The sequence below is a fragment of the Aulonocara sp. 'chitande type north' Nkhata Bay genome, linkage group LG22, assembly GCF_057382095.1.
Source record: "Aulonocara sp. 'chitande type north' Nkhata Bay isolate Kocher_YH1m ecotype deep benthic linkage group LG22, A_spYH_male_GT1.1, whole genome shotgun sequence".
In the NCBI taxonomy this organism is placed as follows: Eukaryota; Metazoa; Chordata; class Actinopteri; order Cichliformes; family Cichlidae; genus Aulonocara; species Aulonocara sp. 'chitande type north' Nkhata Bay.
The window spans coordinates 13331562-13356806 of record NC_141364.1 but is presented as its reverse complement, the minus strand read 5'-3'; the positions used below and the strand labels follow the sequence as shown (position 1 = coordinate 13356806).

General features: G+C 41.8%; 1 protein-coding gene across 1 annotated transcript in view; it reads right to left on the bottom strand.

The window, feature by feature from the left end:
• The window catches only part of osbpl10a (oxysterol binding protein-like 10a), a 97293-nt gene that overhangs the window by 11173 nt on the left and 60875 nt on the right, over positions 1–25245 (bottom strand). Inside the window, exons 6-9 of the mRNA XM_086280778.1 lie at positions 23303–23543; positions 18235–18365; positions 1868–2017; positions 980–1478 (exon numbers count right to left, since the gene is read on the bottom strand). Coding sequence (XP_086136904.1) covers positions 980–1478; positions 1868–2017; positions 18235–18365; positions 23303–23543 — 1021 coding nt within the window. The remainder of the gene's footprint in view (positions 1–979; positions 1479–1867; positions 2018–18234; positions 18366–23302; positions 23544–25245) is intronic.

Below are 25245 nucleotides of genomic sequence, written 5' to 3'. Positions count from 1 at the left end.
GGCACATCAGTGTATAAAAAGGTTTATTATTCTTTTTTTCTATCCTACACGACCTCTAGGAGGCTCCATACATTGAGATCCAGGTCAAACCGAAATCTAGCATCTCGTGTAGCTTTCAGGCTGCATCAGCTGCCGTTTCTTATTCTGCTGCTGACTCACTGCCAATCAGTATCAGTGCCTCTTTATAAAACTACAGTATCAGCTGCTGTCAGGAAAGACGCCACTGCAAAAAATAAATCCACCAATCAATGGATCCTGGGGTGACGGTCATCGTGTTCTCTGACGGCAGCATCAGCCTCCGCGCATGACAACGAACTGCTGCATCACAACCTGGTGGCAGGTGGTCAGTTTATGTATCCGGATTTAGTTGATTGGGCCCAAGGACTTCCTGTATCTCGGCTCAGGGTGACTCATCCCTGACAGCTTACTGTACACGATGTAACAGTACCAGCAGAGAGGTCTGGGCTATTGATTGCCACAGGAGGGATCTTATAGTCCTCACACAGACAGTGGCAGGCAGTTTTGGTGAGACACACTGTTTAGAGACTTTCTACATAGCCTGTAGATGCTAGAAGGTGAGCTACACTAAATGAGGGATTGTTCTTTATTAAAGGGGAACTATTTTTCTCACTTGTGGCTGCATAGCATATTCTTGACCCTGCCAGAGTAGATTTACATGATTCACAGTTCAAAATTATGCTTATTTATCTTATGCAGGTGCATAACACTGTTCATCTGCTAACAAGCCGCTTTTTCTCCTCTCCCTTTAAGACAGCTTTCTTCTGATTGGCTGCCCCTTGCAAACAGAAGCTATCAAGAACAGGTGCATGTGGCTGTGCTTACAGCTAGAGCTGTATGCATTAATAAAAATAAAGTAAAGATCAAAACAAAATGCATGAATGCAGGAGACTGATTGTTTTCTGTGATAACTTTTTTTTGACCCACAGTATTTTAGAAGGTTTGTGGTAGACTGGCTCACCTTCTCCCACCATGGACACTCCTATAGACATGCCCATGAACTTGCTCTTGGTCCACACGTGGGCGTTGACACACATCCTCCGTTCCCGGCACTCGCAATAAAACCCGGACACAGGGGGATGATGGGACACCTGCTCGGCCACAAAACGCACTCTGTAGCAGCTTCCCGGTGAGTCCTCGTCCTGCTGTGTGTTGTTGGGGCCTCTGCTTGGCTCCCGAGCCGACCCCGGGTTCGATCTGTCCAAAGGCTTGACTTTGTCCCGAGGAACTTCCCAGGAACAGTGGAAGGTCTCCCCCAACACGGGATTGTAGGGTTTCTTTGCCACGGCACCTTTCCGCCCCTCGTGGAAGGCAGTCAGGTAATACTCCACAAAGCGGACTATTCGGTCCTCAGCTGTGGCCCCCGCTGTTATTGACAGGAACATGTCGGGGTGCGCCATGAAGTTAGCGTACATTTCCAGCAGTGATCGCTTTTCCAGAATGAAAGTAGGCAGCACCACCTAGGAAAGCAACGCAAAGGAAAGATAGACACTTTGTGACACATTTTATTTCAGTCAGTGCTGCTAAAATCAAACTTCATAGCCAAGAACTTTTTGGTAACTTGACTTTCTTCTGCCTTTCCATTTGCATCCATGAAAGGCCCAAGGCGAAGAAAGCAGCTGTGGTAGAAAGATGCCAAATTACAGAACCTAGCTGACGTCAATGACAACAAATATGATGCTAATTAACTCAGACACCGCATTAAAGAAGAAAGAATAGATGTAAAGATGAGTTACAGTTGCAGGAGGAACTTAGGAGGGTTTAGTACATGACTTTGAGGCCTGGCTGAACTAATTCTCATAAGTAAGGATGCCATCTCTCTTATAGAGTCAGTGTTTCTGTGTCATACCCGTGTGAGATCCATTCCCAGTTTGAGCTGCGAGAGCAGGTGGAGAATGATGCTCCGCTGGTCATCCAGGACGCCCAGGTCCTCCTCTTCGTTGTCCTCCGTATCCGTCACCTCCTCACTGGGGCTGACGTCTTCCAGCCCTGGGTGCTGCTGTGAAAACAAGAGGGAAAAGAAAATTGGCCCAGGTGGACTGCTTGCACAAAATCCAACATATTAATTATATTTTTTCTTCATCTTTTATGTCGGAATCACACATATTTTCACATCTTGAGAACTCAAAAAAAAATGCAACAAACTAAGAAGTCAATCAAAAGCTAACACCAAAAGATGGTGCACATTCGGGACTTTAGTCATGCTTAGTATTCCACAGTCACAGACACAATGGTGCTCGCTCTGGCACCTGTCCTCTGAAAAGGCCAAGAGGAGGAAGATAAAGTCATTTTCTTCCCCCACCATTCAACTGTCAATACCAATGATAAGGTCACGCATCTCATTTAGAGGCCAAGACAGGACCTGTTAGAGAAGCAACCTATCGGGACACAGCCAATTACCAATTATCACCAGTCATTCGGTTCATTTTCACTGTGGCCCATTCATGTCCTTTCAGCCTTTCAAGGCACTTTGAGTGTTTTAAATGGCAACAGGAGCTCTGAATTTCTCTGAGTGCGCCGACTGGCCTCTTGTTTGGACTCAAGAGCCTCGAGCTCTGACCTTCACTACGTCTGCAATGGTGAGAAGTTGTGTCCTTCGTTTGTGTCCCACCATTCAACTACAAACACATCCAGTCGAGGTTAAAGAGGAGCTCGTGCCTTTGATATCTCCTGCAGCAACTTGGGGCAGAAAAGAAGATGGGAAAGAAAAAAGAAAGAGGTTGATGTATAATGCAGAAAGTGCTCTCGAGGCTGCAGGCAACAACAACTCCCTGCACGCCCCTCTGCTCTTTATCCTCCATTTCCATCTGTGACTCTATGCAATAACATTTACAGATACATACAGTACGTGTCTTCTTTCCTACTTTAGATTATTTTAGTGAAGACGCTGCAGGAAAAAAGCCAAAAACAGGCAGGAATACTGAGGGAAGTCTGATCTGAAACTCCAGGCAGTGTAATTGCACACAGGGCTCCTGCAGAGAGCTGGGAGAAGCAGAAGAATACCAGAGTGTTCCAGGACCCGAGTGCCTGCTTGTCACCTGAATATTTTATTCCATGGGTGCACGCCAAAATATCCACATGCACACACAGACTACACGCTCTCTGCACCAAAACATTTTTGCACAAAAGACACCAGCGCACACAGGAGGGAGCATGCATGAGCACACATGTACAGGAGTCCCTGGGGCTGCCTGGTTCTCGCAGCAGAGTGATATATATAGAAATGAAAAGGAGGGGAGGGGAGGATGGTAGGAGGAGGTCTGTTATGATTTCAGTGGTTCTAACTAATTAAAGAGGTTCCTGACAGCAACAGGAAATTACTGCTGAGGAGGTCAGAGCATCTCTCCAGAAAACCCTCGAGTGGATATATCGGTGGGCTCGGTGGCTGGCATTAACTCAGACTTTTTAATGCAGTCCAACTCGTCCAAAAGTGGATCATAATGTGCCTCAAATAGGAAATAACTGCAAAGTGTGTTCAGATTTATGGCTCCATCGAAGCGAGAGAGGGAGAGGACAAGAGCAAGTACACTATTAAAAGGTTTCAGCTCCGTTCCTCCCGCTACCGTCACACATTGTAGCAGAAAATCCATCATTTTAATAAGTTCTTCTATAGTCATGTTTAAAATCACGTATATGCCCCTCTTGCTCTCATGTAGTGCTTCCTGTCGCATTTTTTACCCTTTTAACCGCCCACTGTTCCTACCATAGTCCCTAACAGTTACACATGTTGTGAACATTTAACATACACACAGACAAAGCTCAAATTTTCAAAGTCAAGCAGTTTCTCCCAAACTCATCTCATACAGTGTTGTATGAGATTCCTTTAAAGTGGTGAAGTAAGTATTCAGATCACCAAATTACACTTTATGTGCTTATAAAGAACAACAGAATCAGCTGTATCTGCAAAACGGTAGGTTATCTAATAATTAATCATCCAGATTTGATCTATATTTAGCAAAAATAACTTTAGTATATAATTTAACTAGTGGCTAGATATGACAAATAAATGGAGTGGAGTATAGTTCAATATTTTCCTCCAAAAATGCAATGCTTATATTCCACCATGTTCTTCATAAATGCAATATAAAGAGGATGCGAGAGATTTTTCAGATGAAACACAAAAAAATGTCAGCTTATAGCAGACCAATAAGGCATTAATACATATCTATTAACAATTAGTTACAGAATTAAGCATGTCACATGTATTAATGAGAGTCTAAGAGTGTATTTTGCACTTCAAAAACAATCTCAGCAACTTTAACAGATGCAGAAAATGTTTACCACACGAATAAACCCCGACGGCTGATTTGTTCTATAATTTATGAAGTCAACAAAGGCGCTCAGTGTTGGAGGAAAACTCACTGCCTCCCACATCAGACCAGCAATGTTCACTGCCAAAATGCACAAACTTGTGCACACTGTGTACCCCCCTCCCCAGGCTGCATATACACTTACTCACCCCATAACCAAAACAGAGAAAAAAAGATAATCAGCACACGATGCAAGGGTGCATGCACACACAAATATCAGCTCAGAAACACTTACACTGCATTGTTGTGCAGCTACAGGCTTGACCTGCATAAGACTGGATCTCATCTCCAAAAAGAAGAAAAGAAACGGATAGGCTGGCCTCAGGTAAACGATCCAGTGGAAGGAGGGAAATTAAATTTTCTTGCTCCAAAAGCAGGACGGCCACAGCACGGCACTTCAGCCGGATCAAAATCCAATTTAAGAGATGTTCTCTTGGTGGAAACTCGATCTAAATTTGGATCTTTTGAGGTGATTAAAGCTCGAAGTGTCCTCTCCCACATGTGGGTTTCCTGACTGAGTGAGCAGCTGCCTTGAAGGAGTCTTGGCTCTTTGTTGTGTTTTTTTGGTTTTTGGAGAGGCGTTCAGTGTGCCTGAGCAAAGTTGCTATGCATGACTTACAGAGAGTCTCTCTCTCGCCTCTGCTAACCCCCCCCCCCCCGCCTTTATAAAAAGAGGGAGGAGGGAAGAAAACAGCTGAGGGAAAGTCCCAGTGATGCTTCCCTCTACACCCTCCCATCATCCATCTCCGATTTCCCTTCATCTTTCCATTTTTACCTCATCCTCCTCCACCCTTACCTCATCACTTTTTCCTCTGCTCCCCTCCCTCCTGTCCTCTTCTGACAAGGCTTCCCTACCTCCTACGCCTCCTCCTCCTCTCCTAGTATATGTGGGACGGGTGTATGTATTATCTCCTATTATTACCACTAGTCTGCCAGTTCTGCACCCCTACAGTAGTCGACTCTTCAGGAACACATGCGAGGGGGGGGTGCTATCATCTACCTTGTTCTACCTTTCAGCTCGTTTCCAGTACATTTTCTCTCTGTAACACAGACTCTGATTCATTCTTCCCCACTCTTCCTCCGCCCTCACACTGTCATCTCCGTCATTGTGTCTTTCATTTACTCCCCCCCCCCCAGCTCTTCATTCATGCCATCCGCTATTCTGTTTCATCATCATCTTTCTCCTTAACCGTCTTCCTCGCCCTCATTCACATGGTTCCCCCCTGCCTCCTTCTCCTTCCTAATGTATTTTTCTATCCAGTGTAGGCGTCTGCAGAAGGCTCAGTTAGTGCAAGTCTGCACTTCAAAGACTCCTTTTCTTCCTCAGTTACAACTTTGAGGGCTTGTCCTCCTTCACCAGCTGTCCTTCTCATCCCCTATCATCATCATCACTTCCATTTTCACTCATTTGTTTGTCGAAACAACATCTGAGAAAAGGAATCTACTCGAGGTGTATGAGTCTCAACTTCTAAACCACTTGCTATTTTGCAGCAGCTCTGTCCTCCTTCCAGCTCGGCCTCTGAAGTGTGTGCACGAGAGTGAAGTGGATTTCTCCTGCTTCTACTCCTCTGGGAGCAGTACACAGAAAATAAATAAATAAGAAAAATAAAAAGGAAACGATTCGTCTCCATCCAGCTCAAACACAGATTTTCATTGGCTGGATGTGTTTCCTCCTATGCAGAGCGTAAAACTGACCCTAAACCTTGTTCAGGAAACGAAACACCAGCTAAACAACAGAGAGCTGGTTTTTGGGGAAATACAGCTTTTTCTCTTTTTAATGAATGAGATTAAAGTCAGTTCAAAATCCGCCACTGCAGTGTGCACGCACATCTTTTTACTGAGATTATGAAACTGACACTCTTAACAATGGGGAGCCGGCACCTACAGTACAAAGACGTCTGATGAAATATGAGCCACAGCTTCCCCTCCGTGCTGTTGTTGCTGCTGTGTTTTAAAATGGAAACTAATTATTTATCACTTCAGATTCACAAAAACAATCCAAGAGTTCAAAAACCTAAACACGGAGTAATTTACAATTATTTGTTGAAAAAAGAAAGAAAACAGAAAGAAAACTATCGAGCAGTCCACCCTGTTAGACCAGCTTTTGCCAACAAATACTGCAGTTTTTAAAATAATGTCATGTATAGTAATACATCGGGTCCATAATGTGCAAATTGCAGTAACTGTTTGAGACTTGCAGACATTTTTTAAATACAGTTTTGGTTTTAATAATCAAAAGCAAAGCAAATACTCTGTTGGGCTGAGATCAGGTGACTGACTTGGCCCTTAAAGAATATTCGGTTTTTCTCCTGGGTTGCTTTTACAGTTTGCTTTGGACACTATGAAGTGCTGACTATATAATCCTGTTAATCTTACTTTCAACTGTCCAAATATTTTTCCCAGAGCTGTGCAGCGTCTTTTTGGATGACTTCTGGCTAATCTGGCCTTCCTGTTCCTGAGTGCAATCAGCAGTTTGCACGTTGTTGTAAACACACTGTATTTCCATTCATGAATCCGTCTCTTGATTGTAGGCTTAGACAGCCATACGCCTGCCTCCTCAAGACTGCTCTTAACTTTACGACATCTAACCAAGTAGTTTTTCTCAAACACGGAAATAATTCTGTCGTCATGCGTTTTAGTTCTTTCAATCCTAAAGTTTCTGTTTTCTAGCTGATGGGTTTAGTTTGAGTTTTCAGCCTAATGATGGCCTGACTCACTTATATATTTATTTACGCATATATATATTCACAGCTTTGAATCTATCCATTCATTTCCTTACACTTATACAGGACCAGGATCCTTGCAGGGCAAGCCTAAGCAAGGATGCCCAAACCTCCCACTCCCCAGTCACCTTCTCCTGCTTAAACACCGAGGCGTTCCCAGGTCAGCCGAGAGATGTAATCATCCAGCATGTCTTTGGTCTACTTTTCAACTTCAGAATATTATGCCTGCTTCATTTGCCATGAGCCTCTGAAAATGCGTGTATAAAAATATCTGTAATTCCCAAACATCTTTGCACTTTTATCACATCAATCGTCTTGATCGTTTGATATAAAATCCACTCTGGACCTAACTCTAGCAGTGCAACAAACACTTTTAAGCATAATTTCACACAGTTTTCTGAAATCACAAACAGCTTCACACACAAACACAATGTGTTGAATGTGAATGTTCCAGGTAAAAATACAGGACGGTGGCGCCTCTCTGCTCACAGCCAGAGGTGTGTGTCTGAGATGACCGTGTAAGAATATCCGTTGGTTTTGACATCATTGAGATCCAGCAGCAGAAATAAAAACGTGTGAAGCCGAAGCTTGTTTGTAGATACTCTGGAGATATCTTCATGTTTACCATCCTTAATATGAGCATCACCATCAAGTTTGTGTGATGATGTCGCATTATGTTAATAAAGCATGTGTCTTACCTCCAGGGAGACACTTTAAGTTCAATACAAAGTCCAGCTCGGGATCACATTAACCTCCTGTAGTGCTGAGTTCCCGTGCTATCCAAGTCCAGCCTGTTAGCCTCTGACCTCTCTTAGATCAGTGTGACATTTCCACCGGTAAGACTCTAGCTGGCTGGGTACATGTCCTCTCTAAACTAACAGGCAGCCACATGAAAATCACTTTATAATCACTTTGTCAATCGCTTGACATTTACTCAACCAATGATCTTCTCACCTGTGTGCTTTACACTGCAGCTAAGTAGTGTAATCACTACCTGAGGAGCTCTGGAAGTGAATAAATGGAAGGATCTACCACTTACCAAAGTAACCACTGTATGTGTGTGTGTTTTGAGCTCCTGTTAAATGTCAGGCATGTTGTGAATGTCAACTACCAGCGAATTACTAAAAAGCTTTTAAGTTGCAGTTGCTTCTGCCAATTTACACGAGCAGTGCTTATACTGCTCGCCAACAAAGCATATTATCATGCATCAATGGGGTAATTAGCAGCTTTAAATCCACTTAAAGCTGTTTAGATGTCTTTAATGTTTTAAAGACTAAATTAGTTTTCTGCTCGCAAGATCACAACAGAGTTTTAAATCTCCCAGAAGCTCCGGAAAAGGAATAAAGTCCACGAAAAGAGTTCAAGCTGAGACGCCGCAGATGCTTACGGTACAATGGGGGGCGGGGGGGGAGGTGGGCGTTGACCCAGATGCAACATCAGAACTGCAATAAATAATTCACAGCCTCAGACTCCTTGAATGGGTATGAATGAAAAAGCTGTTCAGCTTTGTCAAGAAAGAAAACCTCACAAAACCTTTTTTCCCTCCTAAAGAATAAAATAATAATATTTTTTAAATCAGGCACTGCAGTGGAGATGCGGATGTTGTACCCTGTTGTACCAGCTTCATTAGAGCAGCATCTAACATGGGCTGTGAGGACGTAAAAGGCACACACACACACAATTAATCTGTGATGTAGGTTTTGCGCATTGTTATCCCCATTTAAACTAAAATAGAGTGTAAGATTGAGGGGATCCCCACACTGTGACTGATGAATCACAACCATCACGTCCAGTTTAAAACCAGAACGTCATCGATGCAGTAGTTCATCTGTGATCCAAGTAAAACAATTATGAGTTTCACTGTCCCTGCTTGGCTGGATTGCACACACTTTGAAGAATTAAAGTCCCTTAAGAAAGCAAAAATCTGACCAATACTCAGATTCACTCTTTCACCTGGATGAGATAAAAACAAACAAACCAACAGCTGATGCTGTGGTGGACGCATTCATCTTTTGTATGCAGCCAATAATCAACACATTAAACTCGAACTAAAAAAAGACGTCCCTAACTTCAAAACCTTTTGAGGTTGCAGAGTGAGCTTTATGAGATCTCAGAAACTGCTTTCGTTCATCTCCCAGATCTGTTGCATCTCTTTAAGCTATCCATTGCTGATGACGATAAAAAGCCTCTGAGTGGCTGACAAATACGTTCACTCCGTTAAATGCTTCTTTATCGACTTCAAAAGGAGTCATAAACGTGCCTGCATCGCCACACAGCTGAAGTTCATTTTGCATCCTGCATAATTATTCAGTGAAGCATTGAGTAATCCGCTTCAGCATTCAAGTTTCTAAATCATGGATGATGCACAGTTACCGTTACATGACAGGAAGGCAAAAAACAAACAAACAAACATCTGCACCAGAATCTTTGTTTAGCAGCAAAAATAGAGTGACAAATGTCATTAAAGCTTTTTTAAAGGTCCTTGTCTGGATTTTATGAAAGCAGACTTATGCTTAAATGATTTAGGAACAATTTTAATTTCCGATTTGTGTTTTTAACCAAAAATCACATTTTTTTTCTTTTAAAGGATCTTGAACAAAACAAGCATTTCTGATCTTCTATTGGTCAAATTGATTATCAATTACCTGAGAAAATCACTTATTACAAACTTCCTTTCTGTGTGCAGGAGCAGAGAAAGCTTTTTTGAATAACCATTTAAAAAGTGAGCGCCTTGAGGTCTATTTTAGGAGATAAAGGAGAAGGTGGTTTCTAACAGGGGGATGTCACCGTCAGTGTAAAGTTGGAATTTTATTAGAAAAACAGATTACAGAGCAGAGAGTGACTCATGGCTTGTTGAACAGACTGAATGCGAGCTGAGAACACAGTTATCATTATTTGTTTTTGTCACACGCAGACTGACAGGACCTTTTGTCTATTAATAAGACTGAGGAAGCATCAGTGCTGCAGGATGTTAGCATGTTACTGATGTCGAGGGCAAAGTTTAGAAATAAAATAAATCCAGGTTGTTCTCCTTTTAAAAGAAGAAGCAAAAAATACACATCTTTACGTTTCCTATATACTGAATTAGCTGCACAGTGACTTATGGGAAGACTTTGCTGCCCTCTGCTGGAGTAAAGAAGGAACAATAACTCTGCAGTGCACCGAGGATTTTGTCCAGAGTGCACTTAAGAGAAAAGAAAATATGGACTATTTTCTGATGCAACAGTATTTGTGCTTTCTCTCCACATGACTGTGTTTCTTTCCAAATCCTGGATCTGAAGATAGAGGCTGTCGCTGATATTATAACTGATACTGACACATTTTACCACATTTTTTACTGTTTTATTCCTGTTTTCTGCCTTTTTCTTTATAATTCAGAGTTGTCTATCATTGAATTCCTGCTCTGCAGCAGCAGCTCATAACCACAGCAATACTGTGCAGCTCTAATATGTGGTAGGGGATTGCACTGGAGCTCTTGTAGATGCATAAACCAACGGGTTTTCTGCAAGCACCAGCAATTTCCTCTCTATTTTCCCACAGTCACGCATCGGTCTTGAGCTTTTTCCTACTGACTGCATAGGAATTAATATCAACCGCCACAGCAGTGCTACATAATTCATACAGAAAGCCTTTATTATTCTGAGGTAATGTATTTTCTTCCTTCTCTCAAGTCTGCTCATGAGATTACGGGGTATATGTTAAACGGGCAAGTGGCCAAGAGGATCAGAAACTGACCTTGAGCTTTACGCCATCGCAAATGTTCGTTTTGAGGGTTTTGTCCAAACCAATTATTTAAAGCTGGTTTTATTCAAATTCTTTCTGCATTGCATTTCACAACCACAAGATGGCAAACTCAGCGCCTCAACAAATCCACCATTACTATGCCAAGCACAGAACATCAGATAAATTATCATCCCAGAGCAATCTTTATCCTTGATTATCTAAACATCATCTTAATGATAAGGCTGTCGAGTCGTGAAGAATCTCTCACTCGCTCTGCCTCACCTTCTGTTCTCATTAATACTGAGAAAAGGCTTTAAATCAACTCGATGAGACATGGACGCCGGTTAGAAAATTCCTCTTAAAGGAGGACTAAACATCAGTGTCGGGCTGGACTAATGTGCCTGCACTGTACGTCCGCTGCCTCTCTGCCTTGCGCCTTCAAACGGCAGCCAGAGCATCTTTAAAGGCTCTAATGAAATCTGGATCAAGCTGCAGGGCAGTGCTGAGAAACAGGCTGCAGGAGAGCGTGAAATATTACAGAGCAGAGACACAGAGTGGTAAAAGTCAAAAGCATGTTTCCAAATTTAGAGCTCTACTTTTCCTTTAAAAATGACATCTAGTCTTTGTGATAACTACTGACATCACACATGACAGGGCACTTTTACAGCAAACACGACACTACAGGCATACACCCATGTTCTGTATACTTTAAGTTAGCAGTTTTAGTGCTGAACAGTATATCACATGTAAGCTCTATTAGTCAGAAGTGGGCATATCTTGTAACGGTGTGCAGTCTATCCTTACAATCCCTGAGAAAACTTGACAAGTTAAAGACAAAAGAAGAGGTGACCTAAAAAAAACAAAAACAAAACTATCTACAGCAGGTGAACGGCGTCTGAAAGTCACGTTATTAAAAAAAAGGGAAAGAATCCAGCAAAGACCTGACAAAGGACCTGAGAGATCCATCTGGCATTCAGTTAATCCATCTACTGTTCACTGAACCCTCAGCGGAAAAGGTCTCAGTGGAAGGATGGCTGTCAAGAAGCCATTCTTAAGGAAAGGAAACAAGGAAAAAAGCCTGTTGTATGCTAAAATACACAAGAACTGTGCTGAAAACCAGTGGCAACAGGTCTTATTGAGTATTAATGAATCCACATTTGAAATTTTTGGTTCAAGGTGTTTCAATATGTATAGAAGAGTGGTAACACAGTCATCTATAAAGCATGGTTGAGGCTCTATCAATGTTTGGGGTCTGCATTTCAGCCAGTATTCAAGATCTTGTCACTATTGATGGAATTATTAAAGCGACTTTGAAAACAACTTCACTCTTCAGCATGAGAATGATCCAAACCACACTGCCAATGCACCAAAGCGTACCTGGATAGAAAACGCAACACTATCAGTCACGGATTGCCCTGATTATCCCAGACCTCAACATTATTGAAGCAATGGGGGATCATCTCGACAGAGAACAGAACAAAAGGCAGCCGACATCCAAAGAAGATGTTTGAATGTCCTTCAAGAAGTCTGGAGAGCTATTTCTGAAGACCATTTTAAATTATGAGACAGATGCTAGAATTGTACAAACTCTGTTTGTGGTCTCACATGCTGTATTTCCATACATGTCTGCACATGTTTCAATAAATCACTACACCTAGAAAATATAAAGAAATCACTGGTAGCTCAAGACTTTTGCACATTTGTATGCATCTGGAATGAGTGCCGATAATTCATCGTATCATTAACGAGGCTACAAGCAGGACAACGTGTGCCTTATCCAGCTCCATGAAAATACAGTCACTGTCATTTTTATGATATCCCTAATAGCTTGCCATTATCCATCAGTGAAGGATGGCACGCCTTACTTAAGTTGGCAGAAACATACCGGCAGAGGCAGGGAAGTCAATGGAGATAGCCGACTGAATCATAACTGCCATAATGATGTCTTAAAAGGGGCCAAATCACTATTACGACCTGCCCTCGCTTCTCTGCTTATAATTGTTCGACGTGAAGTGTTTTGAACAGCTGGACTGTAAATGGTTTGACACTGCAACACTGTAATACCCATTTCACACTCGTATGTCAATAGAAAATGATCATTAACATGACAGATTATAATTCTGTGGCTGCAGATCAGATCGCTCCAGGCACAGTTCGTCCCTCGTGGCGTAAAAGCAGGAAGCTGATTGAACATTTACACAGAGGCTAAAATTTTCCACAAAGCCTTCCATTATTTGTTTTGTGGTTTCGCTGAAATGAATGTCAGGCCATTACAAGATCTGACAAGTATTTAACAAGCAACACACACTTCTGACAGGTAATGATAAAAGTCTAGCATTTGATGAAAAGGATATTTGTGAGCATGAGCAGAATTGAAAGCTGCTGAGACGACACTCCATCCATTAATCTTCATCTTCTTATGTGTAGGTGAGGGTTACATTATTCCACTAAGTTTGAATAAAAAGATGACAGCGCCAAAGATTAATGTGACTCGTGACAACGGTGTTAAAGAAAAGTGATTTATGATTACAAGAAGCTCATGTAAACACGTCGGTCAGTTTATTAGGTACACCTGGCATGGTTGGCATATAGACAGTGTAAAGACTAGCGAAAGTTGCTTATTTTTCTTGACAGTAAGTGCAAAATGTGTCCATATCCATATGTATGCTCTTCTTACTCCCTGGACATCAAATTCTCCGCGTCTCACCTTGCTGCACAAGGAGATTACTTCTAATTGGATCACTTCCAAACTCGTCCCGCCTCTCCAACTTAATTCATACTGAGTGGATCTCGTTTCTCCAAAACATTTTCATCTTGTTTTTATTCGTGTCAATCGTGTCAATCCATTTCATCATAGCTTCTGTCCAAGTGCATTAGTTCTTATTTGGTTATCGTCTTGTTTTTGTCAGGAAAAACTATCACAAAAATTAATAGTCAACAATATTAACACTATTTACAACCAAGGTAAGCATCTCTCAGTGCACACCCATAAAACAGATGAGCTACAGCAACAGAAGACGACACCAGGTGTTACTCCTGTCAGCTAATAACAAGAAACCGAGACTACAATTTGCACAGACCTCACCTAAATTAAATAAACAGTTCAGGTTGCCAGTGGTGATATTAGTACTAATTGAGCATTGTTTAAATTTCACAGCTTGCCTAAGTGTTCTTGCTGACCATGCTCATCCCTTTATGACCACCGTGGATGGGAAACTGCTGGTGGCCTTGTATCACTCCACCACAGAAAGCATCCTGGTTTGCTGTGTAACAGTGTGGTATGCAGTGAATAAATAGGCTGTCCAGTGGGTAATAAACACAGCACAAAAGATCATCGAATGCGTTTTAGTTGTGTGTTAATTTTACTATTTGCAATGGAAATTAAAACCATCTGGATTCTGATCTTCTTACAGTTGCTCCCAGCAGCACAACACATCATGTCACGAAGCTCAAATCATCTCAAACTGCCTTCTTGAACTTGTCACCAGATATAAGACCAATAAAGCACCTCTCTGTGGTGTGGTAGAACAGGAGATTTGCATTACTGATGTAAGCCCACCAATCTGCAGCAACTGTGTGATGCTATCATATCAATATTGATCAGCACTTTGTCAAATCTGTGCCACGAATAATTAAAGCATCTCTGAAGGAAAAACAGAGTCCGAACTGGTGCTTGCAAAGTGCACCGAATAAAATAAAGGCTGGTTTAAGAAGCATTTTAGCCGATTTCTACTTCCATAATTGTGAACCTACAACTACACATCTATCCATTTTCTTCCGCTTATCCGGGGCCGGGTCCCGGTGGCAGCAGCCCAAGCAGAGAAGCCCAGACCTCCCTCTCCCCAGCCACCTCCTCCAGCTTATCTGGGGGAACACCAAGGTGTTTCCAGGCCAGCCGAGACATATAATCTCTCCAGTGTGTACTGGGTCTGCCTCAGGACCTCCTCCCGGTGGGACATGCCCGGAAAACCTCACCCAGGAGGTGCCCAGGAGGCATCCTTGTCAGGTGCCTGAACCACCTCCACTGACTCCTTTCGATGTGGAGGAGCAGCGGCTCTACTCTGAGCCCCTCCCGAATGGCGGAACTTCTCACCCTATCTCTAAGGGAGAGACTAGCCACCCTTCGGAGGAAGTCCATTTCTGCCACTTGTATTCGCGATCTTGTTCTTTCGGTTTTTTGAAAACTTTGCTCCCAATGTGGGGGTCCCTGGACATTCCAGCGCAAGAGAAACATTCTTTTTTTTTTTTTTTTTTTGCCTGTCCCGTTTGGCTCTTTTGCCATCAGAATTGTTGTCTAAAGGCAAAGAAAGATGCCCAACAGATTTACTTTACCAAATTGACCATCCCAGCCTTGCCATAATGGTCCATTTGATTCACCTTTTATTGTTTATTTTATTTTCACTTACTGAATACGGGACAGACTTGACTGGGGGAAAGAAGGGGAGAAAGAAAGAGGGAAAGAGAAACAGTTGAGAAGAGGGACGGGGGAGAAGGGCAAAAAACAAAAACCAACAGAATGAGCAGGAAAAAAAGAAAGAAAAAAATGCATATATCGATCACCTGGATCACCTGTTGAGAAAGAAAAAAGAAAACAAGCAGAAGAGAACAAGAGTAATAGAATAAACAACATCACCATGATATATGGGAATATGAAAGTAAATACTAAATATTAAACATTATTGTGCAGCACATCAGATCAACAGAACACAGTGTGCTTTGAGGTAGGAGCCAAAAAGGGTGTAGTTTGTGGGTGTGCAAGAGAAACATTCTGACATTCCACGAATGGCATTACAAGGAATTTAAAATGAAATCAATGAAGAGAAAATGGGGAAAACAGCTTTTGCTTTTGTCTATGGTCATTCTCGTAACTACCAGTGGAACTTGTTGCTTTAACTTTAGTGATAATAAAAGAATTTGCATAAATAAAACATTAAGGGGTTCACAGCAAATATAAGCAAATTAAAATGATTTATTTTGGGTGGAACTTGTTGTTAAAAGTCAATGTTTTAACTAAATTACAGAAACTGATGCGCTAATATCTCACTCCAGTGTCCCCTCTTTCTCTCCACCAGACTCTCACTGCATTTACGTCACAGTCACCTGCCCCCTGCCCCCTCCATTTCTTGGTACTGAAACAGGTTGGTCCAGACACACATTCTTCCAGGGATTGGCTCAGTACACTGTGTGACCCACTTATTTGACAGCACTTCTTTTAAAATTGTCAGATGAGTGGAGTGCTCCCCCTTCCAGCCAGGAAGAGCAAACACGATAGAGTGTGGCAGAAATTCTCAAGTGAGGCCACTGGCCCCTGAGTTTCAGCTTAAGTATATTTTGTATTTGTATCTATCATCACCACAGCAAGTAATTTCAGCTTACAAAGCACTAAAAGGCAAAGTTTTCATAACAATGAACATGAAAAAAAATGCATCTTTTGGCAACTTCAAGAAGGCCTGACATCAACCACTTGAGACTTTGTTGCATATTTAATGCCACAGAGTGTTTTTGTTTACATAAGCTTTGTCTTTATTTATTCAAGTTCAATAAAGAAAAGCTTATAAAAAGAAACTTGGAGAAAAAAAGGAAATCAATCAAATATCCCCTTAAAATTAACTTAAGCGTTTGCAGAATTAAAACTGGCTTCATAATTTGATAGGTCAACAAGGCTAAGATAAAGAAAAAAGGCTCAGCTAGTTAACACATGAGGTTGCACTGCATCATCACCATTAAATATTAAAAGGTCAAGCAACAGGTAAGCCAAACTCTGTTTTATCCTTCTTTTTGACTCTATTGGCAACCGCAATTTACAAAATAAACATGATGTTGTTTTGAATAAGACACGAAACTAGCAATGGAAACCATATAGTCATCAGGAAAGCGTTTACTCACATCATAGACAACGCTACGGTCACTTAAGCGGTCGCCAATTACCTCAACAACAGTTTGTGACCATGGCAGGACCAAAATACCTGCAACCTTGTGCAATGAATTTGTTATCTCGTTGCCTTTGAAATGGTTGTTTCAAACACATGGACCAGGTTTGCAGAGACGGTCTTCAAAGCAACTTTGGTGCATCAACACAGCAATAAAATGGCATCAAAACTGAGTTAGTCTGCAACCAGTTTGCTACAAGTTTGAGATTAAAAGGCTTCAAGTCAGAAATTACAGAAAATCTGTTGGTGATAAACTAATCTGCAGCGCTGCAAATACACAGAAATGCACATTAACTACTTACATCAGAGTCTGAGCAGACCCTAACAGATATGAAAGAGACCAGAACTAACCACTAGAGACTGGTCTAAAACCTTCTGGCAACCACCAGTTGTGGGAGAACAATTAGTATTCCCTGAGTGGTTGCAAGTGGCTGCTGAGCCTGAGTCACATAGGCAAAAACCTCCTTGTGACCACTTTAGGATATTGGTACAGTCTTAGTAATTGATGGAGTGTTTACATTAAAAAAATACATGCAACTGTGGGAATATGCTAGCATTCAAAGCAATTATTAGGAGGTTTGTGGTGCATTATCTGTTTTTTGCATCCTATTTCAACCAACAAGAGCCAGAAACCTTCAGGAATCACTGCCAGCCACTCTTGGAAAACACATTTTTCCCAACCAATAAGTGGTTGTATCACATCCATTATGTTGGACATTTCTTGAGTAATGTGCACACAATGTCACGTGAGAAATCTATATCCATCTTTTAAATCTGTTCACACCATATCAAGGCACCTGCTCCACTGACACTGCACATTATTTTAGCATAAAGTTAACCACATGACTCCAAGTGTTACAGATATATTTTCTGTGCCCTCCATGCTAGTAGTTTGCACATCCCTGCACTCTGCTGCTTTCTTTTCATTTCTTTCAATACAAAAAAACAAAACAAAAAAAAACCTGTTCACACTTTCAATAAAATTAACAAAATTTCACACAAGCTTCTTAACTCGCAGTACCTGCCTTTGCTTTCTTTTTCTAGTGTCTCTGTTATCCAGGTCAAACTCCTCAAAACTTTGCAATAAAACTGAATGTGATTCAGGAACATGAAGCAGAGCATAGCAGTGGAATATGATACCCTGTAGATGTATTTTTTTTTACAGTTTAATTACAGGAAGTGACCTTTGCTGTATGCCATGCTCACTGTGCTTCCTGCTCATAGCTACACGCACACAATCCAATAAATGCAATATGCAGCAAAGGACGAAAAAATACACTAAAATTCACTTTGCATGATAAGCCTGAACTTTAGGGCCAAAGGAGCAAATGTAAATTGATTTTCTTTGTACCCATCCAACCAAATCCTATCAACAAGCAGCTGTACAGTGATCTGAATGAAACACACTGCAGTTAGAAATCATACAGACTGTTTGTGCAGCCCTTTAGCATCCAAGCCAAGCTAGCAGAGGTCAGAGAGACGGGCCGAATACTGACGCGATAATTGACAGCGTGACGTGATGTTTCTCACCTCAGCACCATGGGGCAGAATCCTTTTCCTGAGGGCCGGGGAGGGCTCGGTTGACTGCAAAGGAGTCAGACCCCCGTTCTTCAGTTGCTCCCCCGAGGGCGACTTTGGTACAGTCCACACAGGAGCACCATCTGAAAAACGACAAGTTATTGTTGTTGAAAGAATCAAAGAGGGATCAGGGTGAAAACCAAGATTAGCCTCTCCTTTTTATATATATATGTGACATTCAATATAAAGGTGTGTGTGTGACTGATGGAAGTGACAAACCAGGAAGGTGTGTGCATGTGTGTCCTTGCATGAATCTACGCGAATTTAATATTTGTTCAGTGTTATAGCCTGCCTTGTATTGATTCACATGATCAAACATACAGAAGCGACTAGAATGGAGATTAAATTTGATTCCCGTCCCAAAAAGATCAAAGGCTCAATAAAGAAGAAGAAAAGAAATCAATCAACCAATTTCTTTCCACTTACTGCAGCGATTGTGCATTTAATAATAAATCATACCCAAAAATGCTCAACCTTTACTGTCTTCACCTTCTGGGCTTTTGCTGTCAGAGATGATCATCCAACTCAAGGATCTTTTGTTGAAGGCGCAGTTGTTAAATGTCAGCGTTGTCAGAACTGACCCATTTTTAGGGATTTTCTAACTCGTTCAAAATGTTAAGAAACTTTAATTAAAAAGCAGCCACACCTGCACACATTGTACACAAATAAGTACAACATGGATGCTTGAGATTAAATGGGCGCTGATTTGATTTAAAATCAGTATTTTCATGCATCGTCTTTAAATGTTACATCAGCACCTGCTTCATTGTAATTTAATCAAATCCTGCTTTCCGAAGCAAAATAATTTAGTGGTTCCCAAACTGGAGTACATGAAAAAGACTTGCAGGTAAACCAAAAGCAGAAGCCAAACCTGCACCAACAAACAAAATGAAGGCAGTAAAATATAACAAGGCTCATTTCAGTCTCTCAAAATATTAGTTTCTGAGCTAATGTGAACAAGTTAGGAGCTCACAAGGCAACGTGTTCCTTATTTATTTTCAGCATTAATGACACCTTAGGTATTTTTATCTAAGAAGCAGGGGGAAAGGCAGAAAAACTGAAGTGAAACAGCTGATTAAACAGGACATTTTCTCACCTACACTTCATTTACTCTGGCCTGAATCCTTTAATTAATTTGCGAACTTGTAGGTTTTTTTTTATGGTTTGGGTTTTTTTCATGCAGATAAAACTCAAAGTCAACTCTGAGAATGTTCGGTCCACTTATTTACCAGACGTGTCAGCAGGCAACAAAAGATGCCGCGCTCCTACAGGGTGGATTTACATTTATTTACTGCAGTTTGTTTATCTGCACGTCTATGGTACTCACACCTAGAAGCTGGGTTAGATCAAGGTCGAATCAAGTTCTCAACGTAAATGGAAAAATAAAGCAGGGTTTTATTTTAAACAGCTGGCGCAGATGCAGGTGAAAAGTCCTCAAAATCACGACAGGAGTCAAAGGTTAGATCACAACGAGACTCCTCACTGGATGTGTGCCGAAACGTCCAAACTACATCCTCAGACTTTAAATAGAGTCGCTACTTTTGAAGGGCTTCCAATGCAGTCCTCGAGCAACCCAGTATTTGATGAAGGCCTAAGTGTCTTTATCAGTAAAATAAAAATGATCAATTTTTAAGCTGCGTGATTCAATTGTTAAAAGCAGAGAAATGGATCCCATTTCAAAGTACTGTTAATGGTGCAACACCAGAGATCCTTCTCATATCCACTCTCTGCACTAAAATTAGGTTAAATATCTAATGCACCAAGAGGCTGCTCTTTGATATCCATTAGTGAGAAGCTAACTGTGCTGATACAGGTTGGCATTCTGCTGGGCCCAGAGGGTCTGTCTCTGGAAAAAGTGCTGAAATAGCCCTCAGGCCAGGTTCTGCTTTGGTCAACTGAACAGTTTGACTGGCAGGAACCTGAAAGTGCGAAGAAACTACCTCCAGTGATACCTGGCTCCTGTAAACCGGCGACATAAGGGCAGCCAGCTCTGCCTGAGGGCAAGATTTGTTATTGAGCTGTGAATAAAGTGAAATTGAGTGTTTTTGTGTGTGCACTTTTTGAAAAGGTTATTGAAGATGGCGATGGCTTTTATCAGAATTCAATTTTAACGTAATTAATTATTCATTTAAAACTTCTGAAGTTTTGTGTTTTTTTTCTTCATTAATGGGTTTTTACAATTAAATACTTTCTCCAAGATGTCACAATGAAGCACCAGAAGCAGAGCTACTCGGTGAGCTGGGGCATGTCGCGGGCCATTGGAGAGAGGCATGCAGGTGTGTTATCAGAGATCAAACAGTGGCGACACAAACATTCATGCAGAAGATGTTTCCAATGGCTTTATCTTCCATTTCTGGGCCGTGACATCAATTCAGACTTCCCGATGATGTTGTCACATCAGAATTTCCCCCTACAAGTTCCCCCTTTCACCTCTTTTAAATAAGACTTTCAGCTCTCACTTATATTTAGATGGACTGGTGTGTTTTTTTACTAAATTTTTGCTAAGCTTGAAGGGGACTGGTTCGCAAAGGTTTGGAAATTTCCTTTATGGATTTTCAGTTCCTTAAAGGAAAATGCTGCTTGTGTGCAGGGGAAAGAGGAGTAGGGTGGGTGGGGCTTCAAGCTCTTTATGACACTGACTGAGCAGCGGAAAGGAGGGGATCCAGAAAGTGCTAGAGCAAGCAGCAAAGATCCTCTGTGATATCAGCCGATAATAATGCTGTCTGGTGTGTGACTGGCAGGTTTATGTTGGGTTTGTGACTCAAAAGCAAGTTGCTTTGGTTTGGTTTAAAAGTACGGAAGCCTGGAGGGACAAACGTGCCAGCCAAACTCAGTCCAACCTCATGCTTGGCTCTCTGCAAGAGTTATCTTGCCCATGCAGTGGCAATGCTTTGGTCTGTGGGCATAACAATACCATTCAACCAGCCAGCCACTCCCTTTATCAGCTGCTTTTTAACAAGATACTCAGGTAGCCATCCATGCTTGAGAGCCAAGCTATGCTAACGACCGAGGATCCTAACAAAAACAAAAACGAACTCCTCACTGAGGTGTGGCGGGTACATGCCGGAAGCAGGGAGCAGCTGGACCCCCGCGGGACTTATCAGCCAGGATGCGGAAGGAAAGAGGTCTGTACTTGCGGCCCGGTGGTCCCACTCCACACCACCCCCTGTCTGACGAACAGGTACAGGGCAAGGTGAATGCTGGCGCAAAAAGAAGACCAACAAACTGTGAGGACTGGAAGATTCAGGATGCGATCCAAACCCAAACGACCTTCCCAAAGTTACAGGTACAAGTGGGAAAACAACTTTATGGCTCAAACACTCCGATGAATAATCCACAGGGCGTAAATGATGGATCGGAAAATGTTACAGTTTGCTCGCAGGAGGAAAGCGGTTCAGATTTACAGCAGTTACAGCAGATTTCAAAATCCCTAGAAGCTAAAAATATTCAACTCTTCAGTATCCACATTCAGTTTATGGATTTTTTTTTTTTTTTTCTAAAAGCAGGAATGAATATCATCTCAGCTTGTCTGCTTCACATCCCTCTCGCTTGTGCTAAAGCAGTTAAAGCCTCTATTCATTACTAGCAAGAGCTGTATTGGACAGCACTCTACTCCTTCAGTGTGAGAGCTTCCTGCTCTGAGAGATCATTTTACACATAAATGTAGCCACTATGAACTCCTCTAAAGGCCCAGCGGTCAACTTAAACTCGCGTTCTTTCTAAACACACCTTCGGTTTACCACAAGCAACCTTTCAAAGAAAAACTAATTCATGCTAATTGTCTGTGATTTAAATCTTTAGTCTTACAAAACAGCATAAACCCTCCCCAAACACGTCTACAGCATAATTTTACTTATTTTTATTTCCAGTAATATTTCTTTTACCAATAAACTGCCAAATGCAGTACCTCCAAGGCAATATTTCAACACAGATGTATTTTTAGTGGCATATTAGCAGCCAATTGCCAATAATAGGAAGGAACTGTTGATTTGTCGACAGAAGTGTATCCCCAGATTGTGCCCTAGCTTATGAATAGTTGGTGTGATCCATCCTGCTGTGACTGCAAACAGAATACATCTGCCACTGCCACTTGTTGTTCTTTTTTTCCCCAATCCTAGGGGCAACGACTGTTTGGTACTCAACAGGTTTTTAGAGGAGTATTACTTTACATCAACCCCTCTCCTCTCCTGGAGAAAACCTTTATCATGCTATTGTTTTATAGAAACCCAGAAAGTATAAATAGATTACAAATATTCCTCTTTGCTTGGAAAATAGGATTAGACTCCTACATTTGATGGACTTCAATTTCCTTCATCCTTCATCCTCCTTTATCCTTTCCGTTGGCATTTTTATTTTTATTTTATTTATTTTTATTATTATATACCCATATAACCACCCTCAGTCTGTAAACGGTTTTAAATAGAAACAACTTTATTGGATCCATTATGATCTGGCACAAAGAGGGTTAAACATGGCAGAGGTCTAACAATATAGGCACCAGTGTAGATTCCTTTGGCAAAGACTTGAACCTTTGAGATGTTGAAGTGCATAGTATAAGGTTTCATTCATACATACACCCTGATTTTTTCCCCTCACATGCATATAGGGTGACAATCTGAAATGTCTGCACCAGCTCTGTAAACAATACTTTCTGTTAAAATCATTGCCATACGCGCTCCTTCATGCGTTTACTTGGCACGACCATTCTGAGGACTGCTGGCATTTCAATGCAACTGAGGACATTGAAGAAGACATAAAAATGAATGGAAGCGATACAGAACAACGCTTATGAGAAAAGACAACAATTTAACACACAAATGCAACATTCAACAACAATTGCTGGAAAGGTTTAAGTTCATGGCACCCATCAGGCAGGGACAAGAGGCGCAGTCTAGCTGACACAGCTGGGCCTTGCCGCTGGGTTCGGGAGATGGAGACTGAAAAGACAAGGGGGATGTGGGGCATGAAGGGGTCGGGGGCTCCAGCAGAAGCACTGGAACGGGACCCGTGGCGGACTCACCGGAGGGTGCTCCTTGGGAGGCGTGGTTGCGCTGGGAGACCTGGGACTGAGGTGGAACCTGGCTGCGGCTCTGAGTCTGTTGGAGGATGTTCAGGCACTCGCCCAGGCAGCTCAGTGTGGCAGCCGACGTAGCTTTGAGCAGGAGCAGGTCCTGATCCAGACAGGAGAGCGGCCCTTTGGTGGGCAGGGAGTCGATGGACTGGACAAGGTTCTTCTGTTGGCCCTCTGCTTGGGACATAACCTGTGGATGCACAGTGAGACATGACATTAATAAAAATAATCATACAATCAACCGTCACGTTACTATAATTTCCAATTTGGGTGCATATAAACTGAAATTACGCCCACTGTAATACAGCCCCAATCAAAAGTTTAAGACCAGATGAAAAATGGCAAAAAATCATAGTTTGCATGGTTGGATCTTTACAAGGTTCAAAGTAGAGCTTCAACATAAAACAGGAAGAAATGTGAATGAGACAAAATATTATTTGAGCATGCAATTTATTGAAAACAACACTTAGACTGAAACAGGCTGTTTTACAGCTCATCAAAAGTTTAGGACCACACCTCAAAAAAAGTCCCAAACATGAACTCAGTAATGAGTAGCTCCACCGTTATTGTTGATCACTTCAAAAATTCACTGTGGCATGCTTGATGCAAGCGTTTCCATGAGTGGGAACATTTCTCCAAGTGGTGAAGACGGCTGCATGAAGGGCATCTACTGTCTGCAACTGTTGTCTATTTTTTGTAAACTTCCCTTGCCATCCATCCCAAAAGGTTCTCAACTGAATTTAGATCAGGGGAACACACAGATTGGTCCAAAAGCGTGATGTTATTCTCCTGGAAGAAGTGCCTTTTCCTGCTGGCATTGTGTACTGTAGCATTGTTCCGTTGAAAAATCCAGTTGTTACCACACAGACGAGGGACCCTCTCAGTCATGAGGTATGTTGCAACATCTGGACTAAGCGTGCGGCCGTTTGACACCCCTGCACCTCCTGAAGTTCCGTTGTTCAAGGAGATAAGGCCTTTGAAGACGTTTTTTGTTTTTGAAGCCTTTCAGTCTCAGTCTGATGATTATGGCGCTGCAGTCGGCACCAGTAACGGCCTTAATTTGGGTCAAGGATCGTCCAGCGTCTTGACGGACAGCCAACTGGATCCTCCAGCTCGGTACTGGTGAAATTTGTTTGGTCTTCCACTTGACCTTTTTGTGCCATAACCCTCAGGATCATTTAAGAAATTCCGAATGACTGTCTTACTGCGTCCCACCTCAGCAGTGATGGCGTGCTGTGAGAGACCTCGCTTATGCAGTTCAACAACCCAACAACATTCAAAGAGGAAACGTTTTTTTGCCTTTGCTATTAGAACATCATGACAGTGTGACTACCTGACAGAAAATGACAATGAATCCACATTTTTGCACAGATTTGGGTTTATAAAGGCAAACTTATGATCAGCTGTAAAACAGCCTGTTTCAGTTTAACCGTTGTTTTCAATAAATTGTATGCTCAAAAATTTTTTGTATTTGTGTCACTCCCATTTCTTCTTGTTGCATATTGAAACTACTTGGAACCTTGTTAAGATCCAAAATATGATTTTTTGCCATTTCTCAAGCGGTCTTAAACTTTTGATCAGGACTGTACTTCACACATATTTTAATGTACAGATTGTTACTTTTTGAAGCACTTGATGAAAACGTGCTGATAATATTTGACATTTTTATTCTCTTTCTTAAAACTAAATCTCTACTCTGCCATTCATTAATAACTCAGTCAAACTGGAGTAAAAGCAGGACGGCACCTATGGGCACCTACGCTATTCTGCAGGTACAGCCCTGCAGCAACTACATCACTATTTGTGGAGGAATTTCTAATTCAGATATATGAAGTTCTTTCTACACTCTGAATGTAAGCAGTCCATGTTAACGTCCGTGTAGACGGCACATT